This window comes from Condylura cristata, unplaced genomic scaffold (assembly GCF_000260355.1).
Source record: "Condylura cristata isolate star-nosed mole 26May11 unplaced genomic scaffold, ConCri1.0 scaffold00024, whole genome shotgun sequence".
NCBI classification, from domain to species: Eukaryota; Metazoa; Chordata; class Mammalia; order Eulipotyphla; family Talpidae; genus Condylura; species Condylura cristata.
Genome location: NW_004567125.1, coordinates 9,847,208 through 9,867,590, shown reverse-complemented (window position 1 = coordinate 9,867,590; position 20,383 = coordinate 9,847,208). Strand labels below are relative to the sequence as shown.

At 48.0% G+C, this 20,383-nt stretch overlaps 1 protein-coding gene across 1 annotated transcript in view; it reads left to right on the top strand.

The window, feature by feature from the left end:
• CD244 (CD244 molecule, natural killer cell receptor 2B4) overlaps window positions 1-20,383 on the top strand; it is a 27,119-nt gene extending 6,736 nt beyond the window's left edge. The window contains exons 2-9 of the mRNA XM_012728907.1: window positions 7,625-7,966; window positions 8,052-8,330; window positions 10,387-10,491; window positions 10,906-10,973; window positions 12,963-13,022; window positions 15,386-15,454; window positions 17,007-17,051; window positions 19,293-20,383. Of these exons, the coding sequence (XP_012584361.1) occupies window positions 7,625-7,966; window positions 8,052-8,330; window positions 10,387-10,491; window positions 10,906-10,973; window positions 12,963-13,022; window positions 15,386-15,454; window positions 17,007-17,051; window positions 19,293-19,373 (1,049 nt within the window). The 3' untranslated portion in view covers window positions 19,374-20,383. The remainder of the gene's footprint in view (window positions 1-7,624; window positions 7,967-8,051; window positions 8,331-10,386; window positions 10,492-10,905; window positions 10,974-12,962; window positions 13,023-15,385; window positions 15,455-17,006; window positions 17,052-19,292) is intronic.

The following is a 20,383-nucleotide window of genomic DNA, read 5'->3' as shown; positions in this document are numbered from 1 at the left end:
TGGTATCTCATTGTGGTTTTAATTTGCATCTCCCTTATTATGAGTGATGTTGAACATTTTTTCATATGCCTGTTGGCCATCTGCATTTCCTCTTTGGAGAAGTGAGAATGACACATATTTAAAAAACTAGCAACAACAAATGTTGGCAAGGATGTGGAGAAAAAGGAACTCTCCTGCCCTGCTGGTGGGAATGCAAACTGGTGCAATCACTATGAAAATCTGTTTAGAGGTCTCCCAAACTGCTAAAAATGGAGCTTCCATATGACCCAGCAATCCCACTCCTAGGTATCTACCCAAAAGACACAAAAATATTAGTTCAAAAGGATACCTACACCTCCATGTTTATTGCTGCTCTATTTACAGTAGGGAAGATGTGGAATCAACCCAAAAGCCCAAAAATAGATGACTGGATCAAGAAGATGTGATACATATACACAATGAAATATTATAGCCTAATAATTACAACAAAAATACCAACAAGAAAGCAAAACAAAAGTAAACAGACAACTATAGATCAGAGACAAGGGATCTATATCTCTGATAAGGGATAGGGAGAGGGATCAAAATGAGGGAGGGAAGAGCACCAGGGACTATGGAGATGGAGCACTGGTGCCTTGGTGGTGGAAACCCTATGGGGGCTATATCTGAGAAAAGAAAGCAAACATTGTAAGAAAAAAAAGTAGAATTATTAAAAAAATAGAATGTGTGCATTCTACTATAGAAGAGAAAGTACATAATTTCTGTGGAAGTGTCTAAGGTTGCCCATCCCTTCAGGGGTGAAAGCCCAGCCAAACAGGTTGGCCCAACACTGGGCCACTGAGGCCTGAAAGTTTTCCACAAGTCTAAGGTGCCTTCTGTCAGGAAACCATAGGAAGGTGGCAGAGGGGGCCAGACAAGTCTGGAAGGAAAAGAGAAAAATCACAATACAAGTCAAGATGGAGGCTGCCGATGCCAGCTTCCCCAAGGGCCTCTCACCCATGGGTCTCTCATCTCTTCTTAGTGTCTTCTCCCACGTTCCCAGGGCCCTGGGAAAAGCCCAGGGCCGAGAAGCAAGCATGAGCATGGCTTCGTCACATGCCTCTCTGCTCCATGTGTCTCCCCGATGTCTTCTTTTTGTCTTCCTAGTCTTCTTCTCCTCTCCCAAGTCCCTTTCCCAGTCTTTTCTAACTTCTTATTGCTCAACTCCACCCTTCCTTAGGTGGGGCAGGGAAACCAGAACCTTTGCTTTGTATGGCGATTGGACTGTTACAGGAAGTGCTGAGGATGAAAGTTCTTTTCTCTCTCTCTCTTTTTTTCAGATTTATTTTATTTATATATCAAAGAACTGGGGTATATACCAGAGGTATGGGGGTGAGAGGATTCACTGGAGATGTGGGAACAGCGCAGGCAGGTCCAATGTAATACACTGCTGAGGGGAGCAGCAGGTAAGATCAGACGGGTCTGCTGTGACATGTGCTTTAGCTCCCTGGCTGGGGATTGAACTCATGCTGCAGTGGCTGCCAATGGCTTCACTGTGCTGAGACATAACCTCATCAGGGAGGTCCTGAAATTCTTTCTATGTAGGGGGTTCTAGGGACATGACCTTGGAGGAGAAATAAAACCCAGGAGAGAAAGACAGATACTGAAAAAACAACATATAGGTGGAGCCAAAAGAAAAACATTTAAAAAATTGAACCCATAAACAAAGAGGTCAGACTTGTGGTTGGTTACCAGAAGTGAAGAAAGGGAACATTGAAGGAAGTTGGTCAAAAGATACAAGCTTTGAGCTGTAGGGTTAGTAAGCGGTAGGGATATACATTTCAAGTTCTGAGAGCAATTTCTAATGTGGGGGAAGAGTTCCCCACACCATCCACAAAGGGTTCTACAATTCATTTCAATTCTGACACTCTACCTAGAGACAGCATCCAGTTGCACAGGTGAAGGGCTCAGTCCCAGGAGATGTCACCTCTTCAGACATCTGGCACAGCCCAGGCTGCCTGTACTTCTGACTGGCTATACATCAGAGATTTCCAAGCTCCTCACAATTAATTTGCTAGAGAGAATTTAGAGAACTGTTTCATCTTCCAGATCAATTGTTATTATAAGAGGAGCAGTCAGGAGCAGTCAGATGGAAGAGAGACATTCAGTGCTGTGTGTGTGTGTGTGTGTGTGTGTGTGTAGCTTCCACGCCCTCTCTGAATACACCTTAATTTCCGAGCTACCAATATGGAGGCTCTTTGAATCCAGGCCTTTTGCGTTCACAGGCTCGATAGTCATGATTGATTAAATTACTGATCATTGATTCTACCTCCAGCCCCTCTCCCCTCCCTGGAAATAAGGGGGTTCAAGAGGAAAGATCTAAACCTCTAATTCCCTGGCAACTAGCCTTCACCCTTTGGCTGTGCCAAAGGTCACTTCATTCCATAACAAAAGATGCTTTTATCACCCTCCCTGCCTAGGAAATTTGAAAGGTTTTGGGACCTGAGAGCCAGGTCCCAGGTGGTCAAAGGCCAAACAAATATATGAGAACTATGTTATGGACAACTGAGTGACCAAACACATATATATTTCTTATAAATCATAATCTTGTAGGGTGTAATGTGCAATATGACTGCTGTGATATAAAGGAAAGTTACATGTTGGAGTAGGTATTAAGAATTTGCATCATAAAAACATTTTTTTCTTCTTTCCTTCCTCTTTGTTGAATCTATATGAGATGGTGGGTATCAGCTGAAGCTATTGTGGTGATCATTTCACAGGCTATATAAATCAAGTACTGATGTCCCCCTGACGTAAGTTTTTACAGGGACTATGTTTCTCAATAAAACGGGGGTGAAAGAGTTCAGGAGGTAGGAATGATGTAGAAGCACCTAAGCAGAGTAAACTGAGTAGGGAAATCACAGAATTTGAAGGGAAACATGAAAGGCAAGTGCACATTGTGACCCTGGAGAAATTCTCACAGATGAGATGACTCAGAAAACTGCTACCAGGAGGGGTCTTGCTCTGTAAGTGTGGTGCAGGCAAGGGCTGGCATTGCATATGGTGGGGGGCATGGAGAGAAGAGGGCTGGGAAATAGGCCCTGGAGGATACCTGATCTACTCTACTGCTTCACCTAGCCTCGGGCTCGCCTGCCTCCATGCCCTCTTGGATTTCACTCCCTCTTGGATTTCACTGGACTCTGTTCACGCAGTCCCTAGCGGAGCCTCTTCGGTCCCCTTCACCACCAGCCTGATGGCAGCTTGGGAAACCTCAACATCCTTTTGCTCTGAGACTCTCCCTTGACCACTCCTGCACTTACGCCTCACCTCTGCTTCTATAAGCAGATCCAGACCAGTGGACATTTCCTGCCGCAGAGCTTGCACTGTCCACATAGCAGGGCCAAGGGCTGAGGAGACCCAAATAATCTCCTTGACCACCCTGCCTACTACTTTCTGAGGCACAGCAGGTCATCACTGGTCCTCTGACCTTCCTCTGCAGTTGCTATCTCACCCTGTCTGCTCTTTACTACAGGAAGAGGGGCCCCAAAGCTGCTGAAAAGTAGCAACAGTGGTGACTGCAGCCCTGAGCAATTCTGACCACCGGAATCTGCTGTGGCCTCTCTGTGAACAAGTGGCACTTGCAGAAGGACTTCCTCCCCTCTCAGAAAGTACATGAAAACCTGTGTGCAGTTGTCTTTCATATTGGTGTTTTTTTTTTTTATCTCTACATCTGGGGTACAACCTCCTTAGGGACAGGGACTGAAGTTTCTATCAGATGCAATACCCCAAGCATAGTGGCTTGTAGACCGTATTCACACCTTTTTTTTTTTTTTTAAATCAAGATATAACTTACAGTAATGTGCACAAAATTTAAGTGAACAGCTGGATGAACAAAAGTTAGAGGTTTTATGTATGTATGGCTACAACTAAGCATGTAACTACAACCCACAGTAAGATGTAAAATACCTCCCATACTTCCACACACTCCTTTTTTCGTTTCCCTTCCAACTTGATAATTCTGCCATTAGAATTCAATATTCTAAGTAATCTCACCATAGACTAATTTTTCCTTATTTTGAATTTCCTATAAAGAGCAGTTACTACATATTCTTTTTTTTTTTTTTTTTTTGGTCTGGCTTCTTTACTAATTTCCATGTTGGTAAAGTCCATCCACATTTTTGCTTATAAAATGTGCTTTGCTTATGTAGTAGTTTGTTCTTTTTCATCATTATGTAATACTTCATTCTGTGAATTTAACACAAATTATTCTTCTAATGACATTAGATATTTGGGTTGGTTTGTACCCCACTTTGAATTACTATAGCTAAAACCATTGTGAACATTCTAATATATGTTTTTATCAACATAAACATTGGGTTTTCTTGACTGTACAAATTCACCTGTCATAGGGTATTTGTACGTTTAGTTTTAGAAGATACCATCAGACAATTTTTCAAAGTGGTTATATGTTGGAGACCAGCTCCAACTATCGAGGTGTCTGGAGGCAAGACAGGCAGGGCCCTAAGGTGGGAAGGCATTGGCGAGCGGAGATTCCAAAAGGGGAGAGAGGAGCGGGCACGAGGAAGACACGGGAGTCAGGATAGGGTGCAAGTCTTCCTGGCATTCCCTCAGCAGGTCTTTATTTATACTGTGTAACAAGTAGCCAATTGCAATAATGCAGAGGACAAGCTAATGAGAGATCACCATAACACATTCTCAAGGACAAGGGGAACAAAGATTCCTCTCTTAACATATTATGGTACACTAGATTATATGTTTTTGTGGTAATTGTCATGTGACAGCTGTCCAGCTATCGCTCAAAGGAAGAGAGGTCTGGGAAGGGATGAGCTCGTTAGCAAAAGGTTATTAGGGGACTTGGGGTAGTAGTAGATTGTGTTAGCAATGTTATCAGTGATTGTCCAAAGAAGAGCTAGTGGCTAATCCAAGGCCAGCAGAGAGCAGCCAGAGCTTGTTTTAAAAAGGAGCAAACCAAGAGAAAGTTGTAACAGTTGTGCATCAAACAACACCTGTGTAATCAAGGCCAAAATTTCTCCATGCCCTGGGAGTCTTATTCAAAGAAACCAAGGAAGCTTCCCAGGAGTTTTTATGCCCTGGAGTCTTATCTCTCCTGGGGCTTGCCTTCTGTCTCAGGAGACAGAGGGATTTCTTGCCCTGGGGCAGCTTGCCTGAACCAGGCAGCTGCTTTATGAGGCTAAGACAATTGATGGCTGCTCAGAATATTTTGTAAATTGATGGCTGCTCAGAATATTTTGATATTATGATTATACAAAAAAGGGAGGTCGTAACATAAGTTAGCAGTGGAAATTCTGATTTTTCAGAGCTTTTCCTGATCTACCCGGAATCTGTCAGTCGATAGACGTTGCATAGATTGTGTCATTTATATTTACACTTCCTTTAGCAATAGTCGCTCTCCATCCCTGATAATACTTGGAATTTTCAGGTCTTTAAATGTTAGCTGTTTTGGCAGGGATGGAGAGAAATTTCACTATTTCTTGATGACCAGTGATTGTTGGATAAGTTTTTTGCATGTTCATTGGTCATTTTGTTAAGGGGAAGGATGTCCTAAAGGAACTCTGCAGGGTCTTATGGACTCCACCCCCTACTCCAGCTTTCTGGACCCTACAACCTACTCCAGTGATTTGGAAACTACAACTCCCAGCAGTACCAGGGAGAGAAGTGCGAGGACCCAAGGGTGGAGCTAGCAGGAATGAATTCTGGGACATTTAGGGGATAAATAGGGTGCGATTGCATCTCTCACTCTCTCTCACTTGGGAAGCAGCTCTCCTGACCTGGTGACTCGGTGTGTTCAGTCAGCCTAGCTGTAAGGTATTGCAGTTAACTTTGTATCTCGCTCTCTTTCCCTGGGTTGTTTCCTATTCCTTTTCCCTTTTGTAAATAAACCCGTTATTGACCCTTTTGTGTGTCCCTGCAGTGTAACTGAATTGTGGGTGCAGTGTAACTGAGTGTGTGGGTGAGGCCCCACAGAGAGGCAGCCCAGTCTACTCTGGGTTGCTCTGTAACAATTTGGGTGTTCTTTTTGGGAACTGCCTGCCCAAATCTTTCCTTACTTTTTGTTGTTGGGTTGTCAATCTGTTTTCATTTGTAAGGATTCTTTGTATATTCTAAATATGAATACTTTATTAAATATATTCATTGCACTTCATTAATGTTGTCTTTTTATAAAAAATAGTTCTAATTTTAAATAAACTCCGATTTACCAATCTTCTTTTATAGTTAGTAATTTTGTTGTCCTATTAAATATTTGTTTACCTCAAGATGTAGGAGATATTTTCCATGCTTTCTTCTAAAAAGTATATTTTCTGGACCCTCCCTGGTGGTACAAGGGGTTAAAACGCAGCAATATGAAGCTATAGCTGCCACTGCAGCACGAGTTCGATTCCCCACCAGGGAGGTCACCCACATGGCCCAGCAGACTTCTCCTATCTCACCCGCTGCTCCCCTCAGTAGTGTGTTTCAATCTGCCTGTTCTGCTCTCCTTTCTGTCACTGGTGAATCCTCTGACCCCCCGACCTCTGGCCTGCAGTTCTTGTGTGCAGAAATAAATAAATATTAAAAAAAAAAGAAAAGAATTAGAAAGAGAAAAATAAAACTACCCTGGTAGACATAAACTAGCACTTTCCTCCCTAAAGTCTACAATGGGAGTAGTACATGAGATATGACCGAGAGTTGCTGGCCACCCGAAAGCAGCCCACGGCAGAAGCAAAATTAAAGTCACTGTGGCCCTGTGGCTATGGGATATGGCCCAGTAGATGCAGGAAGTGAAAAGTCTCTGGGTGCTTTGGGAGGTCATGGAGAACTTATTTATTTATTAAAGATTTATTCATTTATGCATACAAGAACTGGGGTACACGCCAGAGGTGCAGGGGCAGGGAGAGGATTCACCAGAGACAAATTGAAGTACACTGTTGAGGGGAGTGGGGCGGGTCAGGAGAGGTCTGCTGCACCATGTGGGTCACCTCAGGGGCCGGGGACTGAACCTGTGCTGCAGTGGCTATGATAGCTTCATAGTGCTGCACTTTAACCTGATCTGCCACCAGGCAGGGACCCTCTAATTATTTTCTAGGGACAAATCGTTTTGGGTACAATTCACTCCTGGTGACGAAACATCAGCAAATATTACTGAGTGATAATCACCACTGTGTGCCCAGTGCTGCTGGAGGGGTTATGAGTCTAGCTTTATGGGAAGGTGAGAGGGACCACAGTCTTACTGGGTCTGGCCAGGCTTCCTGCAGCCACCACTGGCCGCCAGCACTGTCAGGAGGGCGTCACCTCCGACACGGAGCTCCACTGTGTGATTTGAACGACTTACTAAATCCTTTATAACTCAGGTTCCTCTCCTCTACAGTGGGGGTAAGGCTCTCCTGGGCTCATCGTGAAGTGAAATATTTAAAAGGTGAAAGTATTTAGAACTTGCCTTCCCCAATGGGAGTACTCAAGATTTTGGGCGTTATCGTTGGTTTGTGGGCTTCTACTCAGCCTGTACAGAATGGGGCAGATACACACTTTTGGGTTCTCTGAGGCTCTGGGGGGTCTTCATAATGTGCCCAAACTTTTGGCTTAAGGGAGTCACATCAATTGCCCACAGACTCGGGCTTGACACCTCTAACTGGGTTCTCTTTTTTAGAATGTCCAAATTCTGATACCCGCATCGTGCTTGGACTCTCAGGACAGCCTCTCTGGTTGCGGCCCAACAGCACACAGACAGGGAACGTCTCAGTTAAATGGACCTTTAAGCAAAAAGCAGAAAAAAACACGTATGTGATACTGGATTGGGAGCATCCAGCCAAGAAGCCGCTTTATGGAAATTGGTCTTTGACTCACTTCAACAATCAAATTAATTTTGCACAGGAGGACTTTACTCTTCATATCAAGGAGGGGTGGCCGGAGGACAGTGGCCTCTACCTCCTGAAGCTCACCCTACAGAATGGGGATAATGAGAATGTTTGTTTCCAGGTTTTCATATTGGGTGAGTTCCCGGCAGCCTGCTCTGTCCCTTGGCTTCTCCAGGTCTTGTATGTCCAAGTCTTTCTGACCAGAATCTCTGCTTGCAGAGGGCCCCACGCTACAGGGCGAGACAAAGATCCTGGATGGAGGGATGTGCCTAGTGTCTCTGAACTGCTCGATTTCCAGGGATGACGACATCAACATGAACTTTGCTTGGTTTAGAGGAGAGGAGAGGATCCAGGAGTGGGGGTACCAGACCTACTCAGAGCAGGTGGCTGACGACAGCGTGCTGCTGTACTCCTGCTCTGTCAACTACTCATTCAGCGTGGCATACAGCACCCTCAACCTCATGGGGTACTGTCAGAGTTGGAGTAAGTGGAGTGGGGGTGAGTGGAGTGGGGGTGAGCTCTACCAGGGTGGAGGTGTTGGAGCACAAAATAGGCTCATGAGCAAGAATCTTGTGTGTGATGTCCTGGCTGCCTCCCCCAGGAAAGTGGGGAATATAGCCATTCTTGGGGATCCTGGCCCCTCAACACACAGTTTCTGTAAAACCAGGCCTGCTAGGGAGAATGTGAGTCTGTGCAGCTCTCCTGGGAGGCGTGTTCTCCCTACTGTGTGTGTGGTTTTTGTTGAACCATGGCCCGCTGTGGCAGCTGCTCTCTGAGACACCTGTTTCTTCCTACAGGGGCCAGCTCCCCTTGCCAGGTTGCTCCCCAGGATAATCACAGGGAAACCTAGGAGAATCCTTGTTTATTGCTTATCCCATCCTGATGACTACCCTGAGCTGTGCTTCTACCACGTTTGATTAGACTTCGAGTGCCACCAATGTGGCTATTACAGGGACATTTCTGTCCTTAAAGAACCAACAGGGGCCCTCCCTGGTGGCGCAGCAGGTTAAAGCACAGCACTGTGAAGCTGTCTGCAGCCACTGCAGCACAATTTCGATACCTGGCTAGGGAGCTGACCCACATGGCCTGACAGACCTCTCCTGACCTGCCCGCTGCTCCCCTCAGCAGTGTACTTTGTCAATCTGCCTGTTCTGCTCCAATGAATCATCTTACCTCCTGCACCTCTAGCTGTACCCCAGTTGTGTATGCATACATAAATAAATCTCTAAAAAACTGGATAAATATGAGAAAAAAAAAAGCAGGAAAAAAAAAAAAATCCAAACCAACCCAGAAGTCATATGGAGTGACACTGATTTGAGGGTCACATCAGTCATGGTTCTGCCATTTATTAGCTCTGTGATCTCAGGCTGGGTCATTAACTTTTCTGAACTTCACCTCTTCTTTTGGAGATGATGGTAATAAGAACCTCACAACCTGTTAAAACTGAAGGAGTTGGGCCTCACTGGTGGTGCAAGGGTTGAGTCTTAGCACTATCAAGCTGTCAGCAGCCACTGTAGCCGAGAGTTCAATCCCTGGCCATGGGGGTGATGCACATGGCGAGGCAGACCTCTCCTGATCCACCTGCTCCTCCCCTCAGCAGTGTACTTCCTCCATCTGCCTGTTCTGCTCCCCACTCTGTCTCTGTGAGTCCTCTCATGACCCCCACACCTCCGGCCTGCACCCCAGCTCTTGTATGTATAAATAAATAAAATAAAATTGTTAAAAAAGATTGGAGGAGACGTTTGCTGAGAGCCCCGTCAGCAGGACCTGGACACTGCTCTTTCCTCCTCCCGGGCTGGTGGGCTTGTGTGTTAGGCTGCTGGGGACCCAGTGGAAGACTGGCCTGGGACAGCGCAGTGCCACCCGTGTTTGTTCAGCTAAAACAAAGGCCCGGATGATGAGACATTGGCTGTGCTGAGGCTTTGCCCACTACACTAAGGTCTGGGCATCCCTCCGGGGTCTACGTAATAACATATCCATTTTGCAAGTTGGAAGTCTCAGAGGAGTTCGGGAAGGCCCCCAAGAAGGTGCCCTTTCTAGAGTGCCCATTATGTAGAGAGGGTCTATTCAAGGATGACAGTTGGAGCCAGGTCTGTCAGTACTAGCTGCCATGCGGGTCAGCATCAGCCAAGGGCAGTCGCCCAGCTGAGCACAGACAGCTTTGTGGGGAGCTCAGGCTGAGACGGCCGGGCGCGCAAAGAATGCTGTAGACAGGCAGGGAGGGACAGCCGGCTGTGTGCTAGGCCCGTGCCTTTCTGATCCCTCAGAGTTTGACTCCCCACTCCTAATCTTTTTTTAAAGATGAATTTATTTATGTATATAGGAACTGGGGTACAAGCCTGAGGTGCAGGGGGTGCGAGGATTCACCAGAGACAGAGTGGGGAGCAGAACAGGAAGATTGGCTGCAATACACTGCTGAGGGGAGCAGCAGGGGAGACAGGAGAGGTCCGCTGTGTCATATATGGCCCCCCTCAATCCCCGGCTGGGGATCAAACCCGGCCACAGTGGCTGCCACAGCTTCATAGTGTTGTGTTTTAACCCCTTGTGCCCCCAGAGAGGGTGCTGATACCCTCCATAGCTGGCTCAGCCATGCTGCTGCTGTTCATCCTCGTCATCACTGTCTGCTTCTGTGTGCGGAAGAAGAAGGTGAATCAGTCAGGTAAGTGGACGGTCCCAGCAGGTGCTGCCACCTGGCTGGACACCCAGCCCCTCCGTCGCTTAGCCCCTGCTTTTCCTGGGAAGGGTTAAGCTGTGTTGTACATGGCAGGGGGATGGGAAGCAGTGGCTGCAGGTGTTTCCTCCCAGCTCCTGCTATTTGATCCCCAACTTGCAGAGGGTGGGGGGTGGGGGTGTGGCTGAGCTGGAGGCGGGTTGCCCGCAGAGTAACAATTCTGTTCAGGTGGTTGCTGCTCCTGTGTCCTCTGGGTGTCCTGGGGAGAGAACTGACTTCCATGCTGGAGTCTTTCTCCACAGGATGGAGACGCATGGTGGGAAACAGAAGCAGGGCAGGGCGCTCTCTGGGCCTCCCACGGCTCCGCTCACAGCTCTGTTTTTTGCCTCCTTCCTCTCACAGAAGACAGACAACAGCAATTTCTGCCAACGTATGAACATGTCAACACTGTGAAGCCCAGGAGAGATCAAGTATGGTGCCTGTGGTGCTGGGGTTTCTCTCAAGTCATCTGGAAGAGGGTCTTGGGAGAATGGCCAGAGCCAGGGTCAAGAGGGGAGGGCCTCTTGGAGTTATCCTCCATCCTGACCTCTGTCCCCATAGCCCCCCAGCGCAGGCTGGGGAGGGAAAGAGAAGGGGACAGAGGAGTTGAAAAGAGGCAGAAGGGCTTTCTGGTACAGAACAGGACCTGCTGGGAGGGGTGGGCCCAGCTGGGCTCAGTGGCAGGTGGCAGGATGCTGCTTTGCCCCCACATGGCACCCTGGTACCCCCATCTCTGCCCAGTCTCACCACCTGGGTTGAACCTCAAGAAGAGCCCACCCTTGTATTTTGTGTGTGAACAAGAGTTTTTCCCCCAAGTCTACGACGACCATCCAGGTCCCCCCACTAGGGAGGCTGCGGGCATGCCAGCCTGGGCAGCCCAAATGCCAGAGCACTGCAGCTGTCTCTGGACCTGTGTTCACATCTGGAGACAAGAGGTCAGCCTGACCAAAGTGCTGGAGAAGAACCAGGCTGGTGGCAGGCGATGCGCCAGAGTGGAGCCTGGATCCCCCAAGCTCACAAGCCAGCGCTACCTGTCATGGGGTTGGGAGAGGGAGCTGCCGAGAGGCCTCAGGTTACCCAACTGCTCTGGCCCTGAGCAGGGCAGGACACAGTGACCGTCAGAGGGGAGGGGCCTTGAATCTCAGTTGACCTGAGTTGCTGGGTGGGAAGGTAGGGGTGGGCAGGAGGGTCTCCATCCACCCGCGACACATTCCATGCTGGTGCTTGGCCTGGGGAGGAGGCGGAAGTCACAGTGGTTACAGTACAGTGGTGAGCTTTTCCGCCCACCACATGTGTGAGGCTCTGGAGACCTCCGGATGCGGAAGTAGCTTCCCTCAGGTCGGGGGTCTGTGGGTGGCTCCCCTTGTTAAAGGGGTTACCCTGCTACACCTGTTTCCTTGCCATAATTGCAGAATATTGGGGGGTGACAAACAAAAGGTGCCCCCCCAAGTCAGTACCAGACTCTGGTACAAGGCTGAGAGCAAGTGCATCTCCCTACAGCCGTTGAGCTGCAGTGCTTCCTTAAAGCACCCCCACCCCACAACGACTCCTTTTGATAAACAGAGGAGAAAAATACCTATATTTAGAGCAACAGAATCCTCTTGGAGATTCAGACCTGTCAATCTGCTTTTGACTCTGGGGTGACCCCCAAAGCTTCAGCCCCTCAACCCCCAGCCTCTCCTACTGTCTCCATGGTTCCCTTTGAAGGCTTAAATCTCAACCTCCTGTGGTCTCACTTTGGACCCATCTCCCATCTTTCTGGAGACACTTCACTTGTGGTGGGTAGGAGAGAAAAGCAACAGACTTCTGCTTCTTGCGAGATGTTCACCACTCTCCAACTCCAAGGATGCTAGGCCTCTCTGTTCTTCTTGATCTCTTCTTGCTTTTGGGAGCTGTTTCTACCCAGCTGGACTACAATGGTCCCCTCAACCAAACCAACAGAGCCCTCTCCTGTGGTCAAGGCTACATGGGAAGGCAGGAAGGGCGTGTGCTCCTGCCTGGCCTTGTGTCCAGGGTTCCACCCTGTACCACCACAGCCACCCGGCTTGGCTTGTGGCCAAGAGCCAGGCCAGCTCTCAAGGCCAGCTTTAAAGTGCTTCCATGTCTGACTGTCAGTGCCCTGAGTTAAGGCTCAGTGCTTAGCCCATTATCAGTGGTTATGGGGTAATGTAGCCCAATGGTCAGCAAAGGTGAGATTCTAAGTTTCCAGAGAAGAGCAAGTGGTGGTGCCCCCTGAGGAGCGTCTGCTATGGTGAGTTGGCTCTTTCTAGTGTCTCTCATTCTAGTGACCAGTGAGCTCCTCCCTCCCTATTTCTGGGAACCTCTCTGGTTCTTGCTGCCTGTCCCATTCTGTCCAAACCTGGGCAGACACAGCCTTTGGAACTTGTTGCTACATGTCCCTTTTTTTTTTTCTCATGCAGGCGCCGGCACAGCGTACTCCGGAAGATATGAACACCATCTACTCCTTGATTCAGCCCCAGGTACTACTCAGGTTTCTCTCACCCATTCCATACCTGTCTCTAGGGCTTCCCAATGTACCCCAGAAATGTATGCCTTAAAGGTCCTGGTGCTCTTGTAGTCTAGATAGTGGCTTGGCTTGGCTGTTCTTAGTTGTTTGCAAGTCAGCATAGTTCTGGGCTCATGCTCTTGCTGAACAGAACAGGAAAGTCGGGGGGCAGATGCCGTCCCCTTCCAGCCAGGTGGTGGGCCAAGATAAACCATGGAAGGGGGAGATTTACTCTCCTGTCTGTCCCTTCCCTGCTGCTTCCAGTCCAGGGAAACCCTTGTATGTTTATCCCACACCCAATTATGCTTGTTTCAGAAAAGACTGGATCTGTGTGTCCTCTTATCTTACATGACCAAATGATAACACAGATTACTTAGGTCTTTTTTCTTAGTGAACCTCATATAACTGCTTCAAGTAGGCCCAAGACAATCCCTACTTCACAACGAGCAAGCAGACTCGTAAGGACCTGTGCTCCAGGTCACAGAGCTGGGACAGCAGAGCCCAGAGATATCGGAGACTCTCCTCCACCTCCCTACCACATCTCTCACATTCTGGGGCTACAGGAATTCTCATAGAAACTGGAGAAGCTTCCTCTAGCATTGATGACTAAGATGACAGGGTTGATGACCCAAGTTGAGACAGTTCTAGGGAAACACTGTCCCCTGGTGTCTAGGGATGACATTTTCTATAGAAACAACAACACAAGAAAAGAATAAGTGGCCACTTTAGCTTGGTGGTTGAACTGTGGGGCAAGAGTATCCTTTGGAAGAGTGACAGCCTTCAGAGAAAGATCAAGAAAAGGCAGAAGGGGAGAAAGGAAGGAGAAGAGCAAGCGGCTGGCATGAGGGGAAGAGAAAGGAGAGGAAAGGAAGGGCGGGCTGGGGAGGGGATCATAGAGGGGGGAGAGATGGCGAGGGAGAAGAAGAGGTGGGGCACTCAACCATCCAGAGGTGCTCGGGGCCCCCTGCTTGGGTGCCCTCCTTAAGACAGTGTGATTACTGATAGTGGGTCAGAGCTAGAGTCTCAAAGATGTGAGAGGTTATGCCTGCCAGTTCTCCGGTTTTAGCTACACTGAATTCCAACAAGAGCATTTGTATAAATGCAAGGAAAACCTCCCTTCAGAGTGAACTGTGGGTGAAATGCTATTTCCCTTCACATCACCTTAAGAGGAGGTGGCTGCCTGTCTCAGGGACACTGGGCTCAGTTCCAGGATAGGAAGGCACTCTGCCCTGGGAGGCACCCAGCAAAGAGCCCTGCAGAGTTTGGGGGCTCAATCCCTCTTTGATCGTGAACAGTAGGACTTGGGTTATTTGCCATTTGGAGCCTCACCGGCAGAGGGGGGCATGTTACAGTCAGCTCTGTCTTACAGGAGCTGGGATTTAGGGGGGATAAATGTACAGAACGAGTGCCTGAAAAAAAGCAGCCTTTTTTTTTTGAATAATAGAATAGTTTATTTTTACATCTTTTTGTGACTTTTTCCATCTCGGTTGTAATCCCCATGGGCTTCCCATCACTGAGTCACCCATGTGCCATCACCATAGACCAGTGCACTTCCCACCCCCCTCCATTTTTGATCCCACTCCCCATTCTACCCTCATAAAATGTCTCTAGTATATAGTTGTTCATTATTATTATTATTTTCTTGCCTGGTCCTTTATACTCCTGCTATGAGTGAAACCACCTGGTATTTTTCATTTTCTTTCTGGCTTATTTTACTAAGTATGATCCCTTCCAGCTCCATCCATGTTGCTGCAAAAGGCATGTGTTAATCTTTTTAATCCAGTCCTCGAGAGCATTTGGGTTGTTTCCATGTTTTTCCAATTGTAAATAAAGCAGCAATAAACATGGGGGTGCAGGTATCTTTTTCAATCAGTGTTTTTGTGTCTTTTGAGTAGATATTTAGGAGTGGGATTGCTGGGTCATATGGAAGCTCCATTTTCAGCAGTTTGAGGAACCTCCAGTTTTCCATAGTGGTTGTACCAGTTTGCATTCCTACCAGCAGTGCAGGAGAGTTCCTTTTTCTCCACATCCTTGCTAAAATTTGTTGTTGCTAGTTGTTTGAAGATGTGCCATTCTCACTGGTGTGAGGTAGTATCTCATTGTGACTTTAATTTGCATCTCCCTTATTACAAGTGATGTTGAACATTTTTGCTTATGAAGAGCAGCTTTTTTTTAATAACAGGGGTATCATTTAGATTTCTGAGTTCTTGTCACTGACTCAAAAATCTGCAGTCTGGGCAGGTCAAATGGGAGTGTAGGGGAGGGGTTGAGGGGCCTGTCTCCTAGGGCTGTGCTAGACCTCTGCTTCTAACAAGGTTTGATCTCTTTTCTCACTAGTCTTCTTCTGCTTCGACATCACAAGAAAATGAAAAAACTGTGTATGCACAAGTGCAGATTACCCAGAAGGTGAGTCCTGGGCAGAGGACACAGACGCTCACTGACATGTGTGCCTGCTGAGTGTGCTGCCCTTCCATGTTAACTGGTAGCATTTAAAGATTAAAAGGTCAACTACAGATGCATTTCTGGTTCTGTTTGGAGGAAAACAATGGCTCTGAGACTGAGAGAACAGTGGATTAAGAGGATTCAGGTCTGGGGAGTTTCTGTGGGAGATGAGGGACACCCAAAGGCCATGGGGTCCTCAGAAGGCCGGATGGGGTGGCAGAGACCCTGGGGAGATCTCCAAGGCAGGGCCAAGGCCTCACTGTGGGAGCCACTGGCCTAGAGGATGACAGGCAAGTTTTTGCCACTGGCCTGCCGGTGGGGCCTACTGTGAGCCCCTCCTGGTCTCCTGAACCCTGCTCCAAGCTGAGCTCACCACTCCATGTGGACCTAGAAGCAGACTTGAGTATCCTGCTGTCACCTTGCTGAAAGGGGGTGGAAATGTCACCGGATGAAGTGGGCACACCTGTGGCCCCCAGCTAGATCCCAACCTCCCCATAATAGTGGCTGACAAGCTGGGAGTGAACCAGCCACTGTTCACCGCTGCATCCACAGGGAGCCTGTGGGGTGGACTGAGGGTCCTGCTCCTTCAGGAAAAGGCCCTTGGCCCTTGCCAAGAACACTCCACAGATGCTGGGGAGGGCAGGTGAGGAGCCACTGTTTATTGACTAGCAAAAGAACAAGAAAAGAGGGCTCCAGCGCAAGCTGTGTGTATGCAGTTCAGCTGTCAAATGGAGAAAGGGCTAGTTAAATTAGGACAGATTAGGGCTAGTTAGGATAGCACAGATTAGGGCTATTTAGGTTAGGATAGATTAGGGCTAGTTAGGATAGGACAGATTAGGGTTAGTTAGGTTAGAACAGATTAGGGTTAGTTAGGTTAGGGCAGATTAGGGTTAGTTAGGTTAGGTCAGGACAGATTTTCAGATTTTTCATTCATCTCTTACTAATAAGACAGTCAATCAATTTAATGCCACAAGAGAGAATTAAAGTTAAATTGTAAGTGACAATACAGGGACATGCAGGCGGTCGGGGCGCCGGGGTCCCACACTCCGGCTTGTGTTATGAGTGCAATGCCCTGAGCCTGACCCAGCCTGGCACCGGCGGTCTCTTATGCTCAGGCTTGCTGGGCTGGCACTCAGCTGGGTTTCCCCACCCTCTGGGCCAGGAGGCCACAGGATGGAGGTGCCTGGCCTGAGGCACGGCCTGCAGCAGGTTTGCATGCTGCTGCAGGAGGGTGTGCTTGTGTGACTTGGCGCTTATGAGGTGGTGCAATTTTCAACTCCGACTTTGGTTGGAAAGTGAGAAACTGTAGGCCCCTATGCCTCACGCCTTCTCTGGAAACCATAAGTGCAATCTTTTACTCCTGGGGTAGGAGATTCAGTTCTCTTTTGACTGGAACTACCTCAGGGAACTTTGGGCCCTGAATATTTTGGGGGACCTCTCACATTCGTTAGGTATAGGATATTTCTCGAGTTGAAGCTAAGTACTCTTTACCTCTGAATTTCCGGTCTGGATCCAGAAGAGGAACCACAGCTCTTCTGTCAACTGCACTGTCTATGAAGAGGTAAGACTCTGGGATTCTTCTGAGTGGGCTTAGTGCTCACAGCATGACCTTGAAGTCTCATACTTGTGAAAAATCATCCAGCATCTCTCAGAATTGTAGGGGATTTAGGGATCTTCCAATCCAAGTCTCCATTTTAGAGAACAACAACAACAACAACAAAAACTGAGCTCCAGGGAGAGTGAGAGAGAAACCAAGGTCATGTCATGTGTGGGGTTGGATTCTTATTGGGGATCTTGAGTTATACATTGGGGACCTCCCTGCTGTGGGTCATGCAGTGCACATCTCTGTTTTCTTTCACTTTTAAAAAAAGATTTATTTATGCATACAGAACTGGGGTATAAGCCAGAGGTGCAGGGGCGGTGAGAGGATTCACCAGAGCAGAGTGGGGAGCAGGACAGGCAGATTGATTAAACACACTGCTGAGGGGAGCAGTAGGTGGGTCAGCTCCAGGGCAGGGGATCGAACTGAATCACTGAAGTGATTGCAGCTTGCTTCAGTGCTGCACTTTAACCTGTTGTGCCCCCAGGGGGGGGCCCCCCCTTTTTTTTTTTTTAGGTGTTTTTTTTGTGTGGGGGGAGGGGAGAGAGCTAGAGGGCAAAGAGGGAAAGACAAGTGGATCTAAATAATTTTCCAAAGTTGACATGTAATCACAAATCGTTCTGGAACATAGCTGATGTTAGTTTGCTATGATGACAGACACTGTACCAAGGTGACCGGAGCTTGGTGCTAAGATGATTCTCACCAGGCCATTTAGGAGGTGGAAAGTAAGTAACTCAACAATTATTAAGATTTATTGTGTTGATAGTCACCTATCAATGGTGTCAGGTGAATACCCATTTAAACTTTGCAGAACAACATGAGGTGGGTATCATTATGTTAGCTCATGACTGAGGGGTGCCCAGGGACCCCAAACTGTTAAAGAGTATATGCTCTAAAAGGGATCTTCCATCTGCATGGGCAAAGGCAAAGAAAGTGTACTCTTAGTATGTTTCAAATTTTTTTTTTTCAATATATAATTGGTGTGTGGAGAGAGAAAGAAGAAAAGGATACTCCTAATAAAACTTCCGAAATTGCCCGTGAGGTGATGGGCAATTTCCCAAACATGCTCATCCTGAACAAGGCCAATGAGGCCTAAAAGCTTCTTACAAGTGCTGTCTGGCAAAGAACACAAGAAAGAGGCTAGGACAGAAGGAGAGATTCAGAATTCAAAATATACACCATAAAAATCCACATGCAGGCCCTCCCTGGTGGCGCAGCAGGTTAAAGCACAGCACTGAGAAGCTTAAGTCACTTTCGCGTGAGTTCAATCCCTGCCCCGGAGGTGACCACATGGTGTGGCAGACCTCTCCTGACCTGCCTGCTGCTCCCCTCAGCAGTGTGCTTCGTCGATCTGCCTGTTCTGCTCCCCACTCTGTCTCTGGTGAATCCTCTCACTGCCCCTGCACCTCTGGCCTGTACCCCAGTTCTGTATGCATAAATAAATAAATCTTAAAAAAAAAAACCAAAAACTACATGCGGTTAACAGTTGCTTGCCATCATCTCTGCCAAGCACCGGGAGCAGCATCTCCGTGTGTCACGGGCATGTCTTCTCCAGGTATTCCTTCCAAGAGTCTCTGCACATCTTTCTTCCACATCGCTGCCCATCTCTGTAGCTCCTCTGTGTCTCCCTCCCTCCTTTGCTCCACCTCCCTTTATATGTCCACCTTGCTCCTTCCCACCTGCGCCCTGCTCCCCCCATTCAAGAAGTCTGGTTCAGGGCATGGTGGGACTTGCAACCCAACACAGTCGCATGTCAGTGGAGACAAGGCAAATGGCACCTGTTCACTCAGTCCTCCTGACCCTTCATGGGGTGCATCTGTGGCAATTACCTGGTCAGTTTATACCCAGAATGACTGAGGCATAGAGAAGGCCTCTCCATACATATTGCCATTGGACACAGGCAATATGTATGGGGTGGGCATTGCTGGAATTCTGCTGTTACCCCACAATAAAGCCACCGGACAGTGTAGGGTTGTAGAGAGCACAAAGTAATCTTGGGGGTTCATGAAAAAGAATGGGTAAAAAGCATGCGATTTGGAGCCAAACCTGGATTCAAACCACCTCCCACTTTTACTAGTTGTTGATCCCAAGTTATTTGAGCTTTATTTTCTTCATCTTTAAATTGAGGGTACTAATTCACAACCCCTAGGTTTGTTATGCTCTCCTAGTGGTAAGGTCTAAAGTTCTCCTTTTCTTCCACAGGTTGGAAGCAGAATGCCCAGAGCCCAGAACCCTGCTCGGCTGAGCCGCAGGGAGCTGGAGAACTTTCGTATTTATACCTAAGGGTGCTGCTGCCTCACTTCCTATGTGTCAGTGTCTGCTTTGGGAGTCTGTGCTTTGACAACACACGAGTCTCCCTACATGGTTCCCAATTTCTAGAAGATTCCTAGTTTGGGAAGGACATGTGTGCTCACCCATGATGTACTGCTGGTGTTGGAAATGATTTTTAGCAGTCTTTGTAAGAGCAAGGCTATTCGATGCTGTCGCTCACTTACAGGCCAGACAAGAGTGGGGGAGACCTTGGCTATTTCACGAACGTCCACACAGCAAACCCAAGTGCTGGAAATAAGTGCTGTGTAATGTCGGGGGAGAGCTTTATTCGCACCAGGGTTCTTTCTCCCTGGTCCTCTAATCTATTCCTTGTGTTACCTCCTCTCTCATCTGGAATGACCACATTTCTAGACCCCTCCCTGGCCCAGCCCATCTTCCAAAGAGGAAGGAAAGACAATGGTGATTCCAAGGAAGAGAAACGGCCCCCTCTGAACTTGTGGATTCATTAGTTGGTTCTCCAGGGGGGAAGACCTGGACATCACCAGCGCTCCCCTCCCCATGTTAAACCTTCCCTCTGGCCAGAGTTGGCGGAAGTGAAAGTAGATGTAAAGCAGCGTGTCTCCAAGTGCAAACGTCCCCTGGAGCGCGGCCATCCTGGTCTCAGGCCCGAGAGAGCAGCGCGGTCTACAGATGGACGTTTGATATACAACAACACAGTATTAGAAATCTGCTGTGGCTTCTTTAAAAGTTCTTCACATGAGAGACTATGTGTTAACCTGAGTCCTAGTGAACACTCCCCCGACACACACTGGGGGCGGACTCAGGCCTCTGAGCTGTTGGGAGCTGAACCCCACGCTGGGTCCCCACACATCTCAGGCCAGACCAAGCTGAGGCTCTGGCTGTACCCAGGAGAGAGACATGGGTGAATGGGAGAGTCCCTACTCAGGGTGCTAGTTCTTCTATTTAACTTGTGAATTAACCGGTCTTATTCAGAGACAGTCTAACTTTTTTCCTGAATTAAA